Raw genomic sequence first — 13,356 nt, 5'->3', positions numbered from 1 at the left:
TCCGTCAATAATATGATATAACTGGCAAAAATACAAGAATTTCATGCATCATTGGGAAAATGGTGGAAGCTGGTGGAATACAGTAAAATGTCAAATATCACTACTTTTCTTTCAAATGAAATGATAACATTACTGAATGCATGGTTTTATACTGTAATGACTGTGAGATGGAAACATGTGGTTTTAATGTAAGTCAATGATGCATTTTTGGACATGAAGGTGTCAAGAGGGAGTATTTGGCACTACATATAAAAATACTAATGCAATCAAATCAATTTTGTTGCTAATCTTATATCTAACATATCTAAGACTCGTATCACCACCAAAGCCCCATCCCCCTACTATTATTATATGGATAATATAATAATAATAATTCAAATTATTAAACTGGCATTTAAAGGGTTAAAATCGTGAAAATTGTTGAATGTTTGGTAGTTTTGAGCAATTTTTAAGTTGTTTAAGATATTTGTGGGGGGAATAATATTGATGTATGATGATTTAATAGCAATGTTTTTGTGCGTGTACATTTTTGCCACAAAGGTGTCCACAGGGTTGTAAATTTGAAGAGGGCACAAGGGTTAATATAATTTAACTGGGTCAGATATATAAAAATTCACTCTCCATACAGTTGAATGGGAAAGGGAAATTAGCCAAGAGACCAAAACAATTTTGGGGGGCAAATTTGAGCATTTTAAGATGGGGGGTCAATGGGTTAAAGCTTTTTCCACCATCCCCCACAGTTTAGTTTTAAAACATTTAAAAGTGACCGTTTTATTAGTTATTTACAATCAGAGAAACATTTTATTAAATTATTGAAGAAAATAAAGCAGGGGGGTTTATGCATCTCTTCATCTCGCTTCCCTCATCGTTTTTTTCTATATTATCTTCTATCTTTCTCTTCCACTGCCAGGTTTAGTTGGTCTAGCAGTTGAGGGTCTTTGACTGACCTGAATAAACAGAGTGTGGCCTAGTTAAGTGGGGACGCAGCCCTAACAGTCTTTGCATGGTGCCTCTTCCAACTGGATTAATCTTGTCTGTTGTTTACTGGAGACCCTAAAAGGCATCAGCTGCCAGTGCATGGCACATAAAGAAACCAGTTATTTTCCTTTTCATGCGCTTGCTGGGCAACAGCCATATAGCAGTGGGAGGTTTGGATCAGTTATAACTCTACCAGAGCAGAAGTTCATATGGGCTTCATCCAAGTCAGTTCCCCTTTAATTTCCGAAATTACTTTAATGTATTTTTTTTGTTTTGGAATGTCTAGTTGTACTTCCAAGTTGCTGCTGTTTTTTCCTTCACTTTAAGTCATGTGGGGAATTGCTGAGGCTTATTTTTAGCTACAACATCTGCATTTAATTTCAGTAGGTTTAACGCTGTTCTTGGTAATGCTGGCTCAAAACAGCTGCTCTTTTCTAAATATATACTGGCTCTACGCGCTAAATTGGCACTGTGACGCAGACTGCAAGTGCAGGGTTGGTCCAAGTTTCAAACTGTTTAAATTTGTTTTCTTTTTGATGTTTCAAACACATGCTTAGAAAGCAGTCCCACTCACAAAATGCCACAAAAACATATTGACCAAAGTGAATATATTTTTAAAATGAAGACTCTCTGAAAACCTTACTGTTAAGTTACCCCTCCTTCAGAAAAACGATCTGTGGAGTCAAAAACCTTTATGTAACTCGGCTTTTGTAACTCTCTGCAGGCACAGCTGGTCAGCATTTGCATGCCACAGACTCACACAATGCTGCCAGAATGTGGAGACACATAAGATCACCATATTTCTTGACAGAAAAGTGTCAAAACAAACACTGTCTTGGTGAATTTTCAAATTGGGACACAGAAGTGGCAGGTGTTGACAACTGATCCATCCAAATCTCCCCAGCTAAGGCTGACATTGGAGTAAAACTACAAAACACAGCTATTAACTTTTGCAGTTTTGATAACATGAGATCACCCATTCATCCATGTCATAGCCTTGACCTCCGTAACCAGCTTCTGTTTTGGTTGTGTGGTTTTGCATGGGCCGTTCTGTCTGCCATGACCAGTGGTGTAATGGTAGCTGAAGAAGTGTCTCTACTGTGAATAATGCCCCGCCCTCTCCTTTCTACCTTTGTGCACATTCGTACCAACCATCTATCTGCTCAAGTACTACACTACACGAGTAGTGCTTGTCATATCGAATAATTGTGTCAAAATAATGGTTTTCAAGAGCAACACTTGTCTAACAAAACTCTTTTTTTTTTTTTTTTTGACCTGATGATCTGCACTCTTGTAATATGTGTATATAATATATAATATGATATGTCTATTAGGGGCTGACTCGCCTCTTCCACATTGTCTACGAGAGCATTTATATTCCACTAATTGCAACAGCAAATATGTTTTGTAGGAAACATAATGCCGCCAGGGTTGCAGTTTGATCAGCATAATGAGAAAATGTTTCTAATGAATGTATCTGCAAAGTTGCAAAATGTAAATCAAAACATAAAATGCAGCTAATTTACGAACATATTGCTGTTATTTTGTTAGTACTAGGTGAGTATTCCCTGCTAGAGTTTCACAAAACAGTTAATCTGAATACAAGCCATATCTCATAATTACTAGATTTTTGTCAGTATGATGCTGCAGCAGCAAACTACTCCAGCATCACTGCTCTGCAGGCTTAGAGGGCAGCTGCTGATTCGATATTGAAATTGTATTTTTTTTGTCCATCAAAATTGCAGCTTTTGGTTTCCAACAAGGTACACACACACACACAAAAAAAATCTAAGGCCATACTCCATAATTTTTCCATTGTAGACCTGATGGCTGAATTAATGAGGCTTTTGGATTAGTGGAAAGTAAGCGTTTACTTGCATTTACTTACATTACACCACTGGCCATTCTAAATGAGATAATAGCCTGACTCTTGTGGATGTCTCCTCACATCCAGGTTGTCATCTATCTTACCAACTGTTGGTCTTTGTCTGTTAAACATAAACATGTGTCGTTTTGGGCATTTGATCCTAAACTCTGCCGCTGAGCCGCACCATGACTGATTAAAAACTCCTCTTGTTTATACTGAATCTTAAAGCAGAGAGGTTGGACTGCAGTGTCTTTGAAATGTCTTCCTTTCTGTTGTCATTCCCCATTACCTTCATTTGTGTGACCTTCCACCCATGCATGCCGTGCACCATGTGTCAATTGCCTTGCTACTAACATGCTATGACCTCTTTTTACTTTGATCCTCTAACTTAGACTTCCTTTTTTTATTCCTTAATTCAGTTGTATTTCTGTATTTCTGACCTTATTTTTCTATCTCTCTCCCTTTTTTCCCTCTTTCTCTCCTTCTTCCCTTTCTTCGTGTCCTCTGCCTGTCTTCATGTGTGATCTTCTTGGGCACCTATGGACCATGACATTGCCATGCACACAAATTTCTCTCTCTGTTTGTGCTTTTATTATGTTTTCTTGTCACATTTGCTGTGATTGTCATTCAAAAAACTCTTTTTTGTGGATATTGAAATACATATATTTATTATCGTCTGTGGCTGGTGAATTATCTCAGCTACCCTCGGTTGCCGATGTGTGACCTACAGTCTGGCAGCTCTCCTGCTGTCCATGCTGACTGTGCTCTGGCTCTCATAAACTGATTTCTTTCAAGGAGAAAGAGGATAGTCTGAGCCTTTGAAATCTTTGGGCGCAGACTCCTTTGCTTTCTATGCCTTTTGACCCTTGTGCAGCCACACACAAGATAAAAAAAAGATGAAGAGTCAAGACATTGGTTTCATGACGTTATTACAGGGTGCTCAGTACTTGCATCATTCTCAGATTTTGGGGATTTAGATTCTGTTAATATTTTGTTTTCATCTGTTTTCATGTTGTATATGAATAGATTCAGAAAGGAGAAATTTGAGAGGGTTTTGTCAATGTTACAACTTGGACTTGGGTGCTCTGTTGGGATACAGTGTAGACAAAGTGTTGCTGCTTTGTTTTAGATATGATTAGTAACACATTCATAATGCCTTAATGTGATCTTAAGAGGGGTGATAAATAGAATAATTACCTTACACTGTTTGATTGTGTGTCTACAATGTGCTAACCAGAAATGGCAATTGTAAAGAGACTTTTATTTTGGAATTTATTGCCTATTAAACGGACACATCATCCCACCGTTATGTCACAAATGACATAAAAGCATGAACACTGCATGAAAGCTGACACAAGGCATGATCCAGTATTCATTGATGTGCTATGCAGCTGCTTTGAAGCTCCCCAGTCAAGCATTATGAATGTGTTAACCAGGTGATGAGTACAAATGCTGTGCCTCATTTCTGCTTTTTTGGATACAAGCTTGAAATGTCCTGCTGAACAAAATGAGGAAAGATAACTATTGCAGAAAATTTTGATATTGGTTATGGTCAGAGTATTCATTTTTCAAGACACTATTAATTTCCAACATTATATTATGCTCACTTTCAAATTCATCATTATGTAATCGCCTTGTTGGGAGAAGACAGAAGGTTGTGCCGAAAAACTAATCATGTTTTGTGACAAAGTGTACATACTCTTTTCGAACTGACCTTCAAGAAATCAGCTGTTTTTTCTGACGGTTCATGTTCTCTTTTTACCTGAAAGCGGAGAAATGTCTAAAAAAAAAACATACGTGCAACAGCTGTTAAACACTAAAAATTTCATTTTCAATAATGTGAAATTATTCTATTCTCTGAGACATTTTTGTAAGTACATATCAGTGTATTTCCATGTAACCATTGTAGGGTTGAAATAAATTGTGTTTCTTTTTCTTTCATGAAAGTAATGGCTTTCTGAAGCTTTAGAGACTAAACATATTAAGATGTGTGGCACAGTAATGCTGACTTGTACTGACTGTTCAAGGCATGGATTGTGAAGCTGATTTTAGCCCTTTTTTTCCTCTGGAGCTTTAACAAAATGTCTGTATTCTGCATTTAGTGTTGCATCACACCACACACACGACTGTTAAACCCAGATGTTGAAAGATTAGAAGCCTGGCTATAGCCTAACAACATAGTATGCATTTTGAACAACAAATGAACAAATGGTAAACATGTATGTAAATATACATACAGTATAGAGGCTTTGAAATTGCAAATTAATTTTTTTTTTAAAGTAAAACTTTAAACCATAAATTCTCTGATTCCAAGCTCAGCTTCTGTTACTCACCGTTTTTGCATAGAAGGTTTAACAAATTTGCGACAATTCTCTTTTTGTTAATCTAAAATCCATTAGAGCAGATCTATTAAAACCTGCAGCAGCCTGTAGTTATTATAATATATATTGAAATGAGGAAGTATCAAAATTATGTACATAATCCATTTATAGATGCACATTTAGCGTATAATATAGACAGACAGGAAACTGTGACATTCTCATGTTTCAGCCTTTTGAAAGAAAGAAATCAACCGTGCAAAAATATATTTTCTGTTACTGTTAGGTTGTCTCATCCATGGCAGTATGATCTCTGTTCCACAAAATCCAGAGATGCATTATTTATTTTGCTTTGATAACTCGCTACATTACATGCAGCCTAATATAACTAGGAAAATAATGGAATAACATCAGATGTGTGGCAACATGACAGTGATAGCTTGCTAAGTAAAAAGTAAATGTTGGGTTTTATATCTATCTATATAAGCATTAATCAGTATGTCCAGTGTTCAGTACGACACAACAGAGCAGATGTTGTGGGTAGTTCCTGGTCGCAGGTCCTCTTTTTGTGCCACCTCAGTCAGGGTTAAAAGCAAGCAGAGGTGATACTAGAAGGTGCAATTAAAACACTGCAGACCACTTGTCACTCTGATTAAGAACCACCCAGATTTAAAATAATGACACTTTGCTATACAATTGACAGTGGAGACATTCCTCTGTTTGGTTGCTGATGAAAGGATTCAGCCAGTGTAACGTTTAAGGTGATGTCACGGCAGTTTCATGCCATCGGCCAGGGCAACTTTCCACAGTGGAAATTGAATAAATAGTGAAGGACCTGGTACCAAAACTGAGTCTAGTCGAGCAGAGCCACACCATGCAGTGGAAACATGGCAATTGGCACAAAATGTTTTGACTGTAGGGTTATTGAGCGATTGTGGTTTGGGTTTAAACAACTCCTTGTTGACTTTAAGGTTAGGAAACCTTCATCATCATAGTTAAAGGAATAATTACTTGATCATAATTAGGGAGAGATCAGAGTCACGGTTTAAAGAATCCAACAGTGACTGCCTCTGTTGACCCGTACAGTATATCCACCCTAGCATCCCCCTGTTGTTTTGTGGCTCTATCCACTGACAGACAGGAGTCATAATTCTCATGGCCCCTGTTAGTCTCAAACATGCCATAAACATGTTGTTTTAGGCATTTAATTGAACTACTGATTCTGTCATTTTTCTTGGGATGACAGTCTAGTTGTTGAGGTAGTCAAGCAATACATTTGGCAATGTAAAAAGCTCTTCTTGAACACTAGTAACCAATAGCTACAGATCCTCCAAAATACCATAAGAGTCTAGATTACTCAAAGCCATCTATACAGTTTCCATTTGTTCAAACATTTGTTCCACTCTGCTCATTAAAGTTCTGCAGAGTCATGAGAGGTGAGATGATGCAATGCATACACAAAGAGACTAGAATCACCTACAGCCATGATCAACAACAGTTCAATGTGAGAGAATTAATAAAGCATTGATACATTTTCAGTAATCAGACAGATGTGAATGGTGATTGTTTTGTCTGTCTTGGTAATGAAAACATTGGAGAGCCTGCATTGTGGCCACCAGGGAGGAGTTTTTATTTCAAGGCTTGACCAAATGTGTAATTTACTCCAAATGATAGAGAAAAAACACTCTTGAATTACTTTTTTAATGGGACATTCAGCCATCTGCTCTTTTCCTATACTTTAGCGTGCTGTTAAAGAAACATAAAATCCTTTACTGTTTGACAAAAAGAGAATATTTTCTTTGTCAATTGCCTCTTAAAGATGTTCTCATGGGTTTTAAGTGCTTGCATGCCAAGCATACCATGTACTCAACTGTCCATTTGAAAAACAGAATCTCACAAGGTTTCATTTGAAGCAGCCTGCAGCAAAGAGCACTTCAATTCCAAATAAGCAAATGTCAAAGGTTTTTCCACGTGATTTGCAACCTTTGAAGGAGGCTTAGGAGGCAATGCTAAGGTGAATGTAGCTCAAGAGGCTCTCTGCCTACTTAGGATGAAAAAGCACCATAAAACTTGCTTGCTTGTTTCACCCATTTGTGCCTGAAGGTATAATAACATTGATATGTGGTGAAGCCCTTATTCCCCAAACAGGAATGAGAAGACAGATGAAGAATGATATTGGCAAGAGGGTAAAAAATACCCGTAGATCTTTTTTTTTCCTTTGGGCAGTTCTCATCTCTGTAAAAATGACCGCCTGGCCTTCCTTCCATAGGTTGGGATGTAAAATGAGACTTGTATTCCTTCCGTTTATTATCCCTGGCACCGCTGTTTAATCTCAACCAAGTTCTGTCACAAGGATAATAAGAGTTTACGACACCCTTGAGGTGTTCTTTGTCACTTGTTGGTCCCTTCTGTTGTTCATCAGTGCCTACTGAGTAATGATAGTGCTGATCAGTGCTGAGTGATTTTCATTTTTGCTAATCAGGATCTCCATCTAAGTGTGTGCATCAGACTTACTTGCGTTGCATATCAACGGAATATTTCTCTTCCCTGAAGCAAATGGTGCAGTCGCCCACTGCATACAGACTACAGCAAGCGCTGCTGTTGTTCAGGAGATTCCCTCTCTTCACACAGCCTCAACCATTCCCTGAGTCAGTTCGCTTGATGTGGTTAATGAGATGTTTATGTGGATAGACATAACAATCAGATCAGCAGATTTGTATCGGAAATGAAGCGATGACTTACATTTATTTTGTCATCTAGAAATGTTCCTCCAGTCATGTCTTTTATCTTCTTATCGTTTTCCACAACTTAGCTTTTTATTACAGACATTACAAACTACATTGTTGTTTTGTGATCAAATGGAAAATTAATATTCTAATTCTGATTGAAGTATTTTGTATACAACAAAAACATATAACAATCAGATAGTAATCATGTCTGTTATCAGTATTGTCGCTCTGTATTAAATTAGATGTATTATGACGTCTTCCCTTCATCCTCTACTGCATGAAAATGAGTCAGCAATTCATAAGTTCTCCAGCCAATATACACATCAGTTTCTAGTGCCTGTTGCCTCACTGGTAACTGAAATCTTCATTTAAATGCTGTAAATCTCATCCAGCCACACACGCCGCCTCCTGCATGAAGAGTTTCCAAAGATCTTAATCAGTCAGAGAGCGAGTCAGTTGTCAGCATCGCTCTGCTTTCCTTGTGCCCCAAAAGAAAAACAGAATCTGAAGCTCATGTTATTTTAATGGCGGTGCAGTGCCACACTGTGGCAGAGCTCTGACAGAGGATACAAAGAGTTACTGAAGAAACTTTATCGAGCTAAATAAGGTCAATGCAATACCCAAAGAAAGAAGAGGAGCAGATGGCAAACAATAAAACAACAGATGTAGCAACTAAAATATAGATTACAACAAACATTATAAACAAATTTGGTTCTATATACAATTATTAACTACTCAAAACTCATGAAGGCCTTACATCTCCAAACTTTGAGAAACACAGACACAAAAAGGTAAAGACACATATAACTGCCCTTATTTGTGACAGATATCACAGACATAATCTGTATTTGCTTGCTCCTAGGCTTAAACATGATGACTCTAAATCACTGTGTAATATATATATATATCATGGTATTGGAATAAAACTATTCACTGGACTGTGGCACAGAGAGTCCTTAATGTCATATGGCAGCTATGTGACAGTCAGTTATTTAGATTATGTAGCAATTCCATAAAACACTTTTATTCTTAGCAGATTTAGATTTAGATCACTATGCATGATTCTCACAACTACAGTTTGTTTGCTGTGGTCCAAACCAATTATTGAGTAAAACTTGTGTGTTTTTTCCATTGGTTTGGTTTCTTTTTAAACAGAGAAAAATCCAAGCAGACCAAATGCATCACTTCAAACCATCTGGCAGTTCCACCAAAGGGGAAAGCGAACCAGAATTGTATTTAACCAGACTAGGCTTGTGCAGTATTGTGAAACCACCCTAAAAAAAAACTTGATTATTGAGTATGCTGTTGATATGTACTATTTTCCATAATGCAATGGAGACATACAGCATAAGACCTGTTTTACACCTCGGTCAAACCATCCTGTCCTGTTAGGATATGAACAAACTGGTCCCCAAAGCAGCGTTTCTTCCTCTGTAAATGTGTGAACATGATGTTCCCTCCTCTACACTATTCTGTGCCATGCATTTGGGAGTTTTGATTCCTGCAATGTATGTATCTGCACAGCCCCCACTGCATTTTACTGCATAGAGAATGATCTGTTGATGTTTCAGTATGTGGTCCCTCTGGTGAAATAAACGCTGCCTCGCTGTGTTGCCAGGATGAGCCCTGATAGCACACTGCATGTCTTTAACGCACCTATTCCAGCCTAATGAATAGTTTCACTTAGATTTGACCATTTTATTTGTGGCTGGGTCAGTATATTGTAAGCGTGTTGAGCATAATATTTTACCAATTTCTTTCAAATGCAGCCTGACATATTTGGTATCTTCAGAAACTGATGGATTCTATGAGAATTGAACACATTTGTGTGTTTTAACATGTTTTTAAATGAGGATAAAAGTCTGAATGCATATTATGCATTCAGACTTCAATTTGAGTGCATCTTCAGTTGCTGTAATGATATGTAAATTAAATGCCAATATAAAGGTTTTCCATCAATGTATTAGTGCACCAGTCTGGCAGATTGTCTATGCTGGACAGTGACCAGTTATTGATTTCTCAGGAATGTGTGGTTTTCAGTGAAATTGAGGCTTATCACATGCAGTCTGTTATCAGCAGTCTTCTGGGCCACTGACTCAGTACTGTACCTGACAAGCCTGTAAAGAGAAATGTTTGTGTAGTCCATCCTGACACGAAGATTCGTGCTTTCTCCCTCGGCGAGAGCAGTCGCTGAGAAATCCCCCCTCGGCACTGAATACATGCCACATGATTTATTGTGCCTGTTAAAATGCAAATGAAGCAATTGGTAGAGGAAAAACAAGTGTTGTCTGCAACACTGTATTCACCTATAAGTACACAGAGCTGAGGCACGCTCTGACTATTTTGATCACAGCCATCAGAAAAAATTAAGGAATGCATACTACAGTGAAGCAGAGGATAGGGAGATAGTAAATTTAAATGAAATGTCGAGATTGGCCATGGACTGTGCTTTCACTTCAAAATGTATCTGTCCTACAGGTGCAGTAAACACAAACATAACATGTTTGAGAGGCATGAAAAATAATTTAACTTTGTCATGTTGGAGAGCCTGTGGAACAGTGGCTGTCTGCAAAGTTTTAACACATTATGTGCCAATAAAGCCCAAACGTCCACATTATTAAAGACGTTTATTATGAGGTCTGTTTTTAAAACTGAATATGTATCAACAAGACTGTCCCACTTAGAGAGTTGTGTCCGTCATTTCCTCTTACTTGTAACAGCAACTTGCTTAATGGTGCATTCAGGCGGTCCTTGTCAACTCATAAAGTCTTGAAATTTTGCAATGGTAAACGTGTCACATAAACTGGACCAATGACAAAGATGTAAATAATGTAAGCACCCAGGATTATCACTGCAGCTATTAGCTAACTGACTGATTAGTCCATTGACATAACATATAGCCAACTACTTTTGCAATTGATTCATCATTGGGAGTAATTTTTCATGCAAACATGGCAGAAATCTCTGTTTTCTGCCTCTCAAACTTTAACATTCTTCTGTTTCATATGGTATTAAACTGAAAGTCTTTTGGTTTCGGACGGACAAAATAAGACATTTGAAGACATCACTTAATGGACATTTCTAATTACCAAATGATGAGACAAACATTATCGGATATTGAAAATAATCATCATTAACAACAGTAATGGTGTAATGAAATGAAATGTCAATCATACTGTGAATTTGAGATGGATCAGTTAAGTGTTAACTGTAAAAAGTGTAGTTTTAAATGGTTTTTCTGGTTTTCCCACCTCACATTTGACTGGATAAATCCTGTAATGAGTCTTTAAAAACATTAAAACATTTTTTACTTAGTATATAAGTATAATCTACTACTGTTATACCGTTGGCAACCGTTTAACAACCCACTTTCTGTTTTGGAACTCTGGGTATAGAAACGTCTTTTTCTCTTCTATGATGAATTGATCTTTTGATCAATCAGCCGTGTAAAAGGGCAGCTCGAAACACCCTTGCACATACATTCTGACCGAAATAAATCCTGATGTTTATGGTGGATGATTTAAATTAAAGTCTGTTGAAGCTGCAGGAAATATATTGATGTGATGGTACATTTAAGCGTTTGGCCCATTATCTGTGATAATGACATTATGGGCAAAGAATTTCATGGTACACCATTTATTGTTTTCAACAGGGGTAATATCTTTTTCATTTTTTTTCACTAAATGTGCTGCAGACTATGGTGAGTGTAGGTCCAGTGTTGCAGACCTGCAAAACATATTTGCAGTGAGTCTATTTCCTTCTCCTTATCCCTATCTCCAGGGACATGAGCATTATTAGGTTACATAAATTTTCAGATGGTCCTCAAACTGCAGCGCTTACATTCTCCACAGACAGTTTGATGAGCTCCTGATCCTTTACAGACACTGGCAGGAGATAGCCACAATCTTTACTGCCCAAAGCAGAGCCTCACTCACCTATAGAAGAGAGACTTTAATTTTAATGATGAGCCTTAATGTCTCATTGGGTTCTCAAAAGACTGTCTGAAGGGACGCTTTAAATTCCACCTTCATGTCCTTTCATGGGGCAACATCAAGGTAGCCACTTTGAAAAGCATACCATCCAGCACAACTCACAGACTCAAAACGTACCTAGCAGCACAGTGTGGGTAAGTTGGAAAAGATCATGCAAATGTCCTCTGACACACAGGAACAACAACAATATGGAGACAACCAATGATGCTCAAGATTTCCTCAAGAAAACTATGTAAAAGGACTGGAAACATAATGACTGTCATGGTCAATGGCTTTCACATTCTCTGCAATTTGACTTTAATCGTCTCCCGACACATGGAAAAAGCTGTGTTCACACTACAAGCGACAATTTAACAAAAAAGCTAAGAGTGTCCAGCTACATTGTTGCTGAGTCGCCAATCAAGCACTCATTGGCATACTTTGTGGTCATGTGGTTGTGTGTCTACAAACATGGATTTCAGTTTAAACATTGCATTTTGCCGCCCCATTGCATCCCCGTGTGCAGACCAGTATACACAAATGTAGCATAGTATCAGCTTACTTAACTAAATAATACACTACCACAGCTAACTTAATTTACTCCCATAATAGCTGATGAAAGAACAAAATATAAAGCTTCTTATTAAGATTCATTTGAGTGCTGAAAAAGTTGTCCAGCTCACACAGCGACAAGTGTTTGTTTATAGCTCTATGTTACCAGCTTCAATTGAAAATGACTTGAACCCTGTTGCTTTGTCACCGGTAGTGTGAATGCAGCTTAAGAAAAAGGATGCATCAAAAAACATTGCCAGGCAAAAAGAAGCAATGAGAAACAATAACCAACCACACAATCAGAACAGAGTATATAAATAACGTGCTCAGTGCAGACAAGCTTGCAACCTTCAGTCTCATGTGAGATAAGATACTGCATGCTAATACTACTTCTCCTGATTCTTCTTCTACTATTATTATCAGGATCATTGAGTATTTACATTCTGTGGTCCATGCACATCCATTATGTGCTGTGAGTCAGTAAGTAAGCATTGTACCACAAATGTTTTTTTCTGTTTGAAGTATTGTGGTAAGTAGCTTGTGTTGTGCTTGCACCTGCGAAGTGAAAATCTGGCAGCATGCAAAAATGTTTTTTAGACAGTTCATTGTCTGGTCATCATGGCCTTCAAAAATGTGTATATGTGTAATGTGTGTATATATATATATATGTTCTCACCCCAAAAAAACAACTCCATAAGTTTTTTGTACAATCAGCTTATTGCTATTATATATAATATTTGATAATAATTTGATAATATTGACAGGAGTAAAGAGGAAGTAAAATGATTGATGGTGTGTAAAGAGCAGCAACAGAGTCTGTGTAGGGTGGATGGACATGCAGGGTTAACTTACACATGTAAATTAAGTGGCATAACAAGCATACAGTACTTATTGGAACCCAAACCACAATATTTTCCTAAACTTAACAAAGTGGTTTCTAA

At 37.5% G+C, this 13,356-nt stretch overlaps 1 protein-coding gene across 7 annotated transcripts in view; it reads left to right on the top strand.

Annotated features, from left to right (window-relative positions):
* Positions 1 to 13,356, top strand: part of ncam1a (neural cell adhesion molecule 1a) — a 266,857-nt gene that overhangs the window by 238,215 nt on the left and 15,286 nt on the right. For 2 of the 7 annotated variants that reach the window (XM_059352157.1, XM_059352158.1), the window contains one exon: positions 3,545 to 8,114. The exons of the other annotated variants lie outside the window; for them this stretch is intronic. In XM_059352157.1, coding sequence (XP_059208140.1) covers positions 3,545 to 3,624 — 80 coding nt within the window. In that variant the 3' untranslated portion in view covers positions 3,625 to 8,114. Of the gene's footprint in view, positions 1 to 3,544; positions 8,115 to 13,356 lie in introns of those variants that run through there. 7 annotated transcript variants of the gene reach the window in all.

This window comes from Centropristis striata, chromosome 15, assembly GCF_030273125.1.
Source record: "Centropristis striata isolate RG_2023a ecotype Rhode Island chromosome 15, C.striata_1.0, whole genome shotgun sequence".
NCBI classification, from domain to species: Eukaryota; Metazoa; Chordata; class Actinopteri; order Perciformes; family Serranidae; genus Centropristis; species Centropristis striata.
The sequence above is the reverse complement of the archived record's forward strand: the minus strand, read 5'-3'. Positions and strand labels throughout refer to the sequence as shown.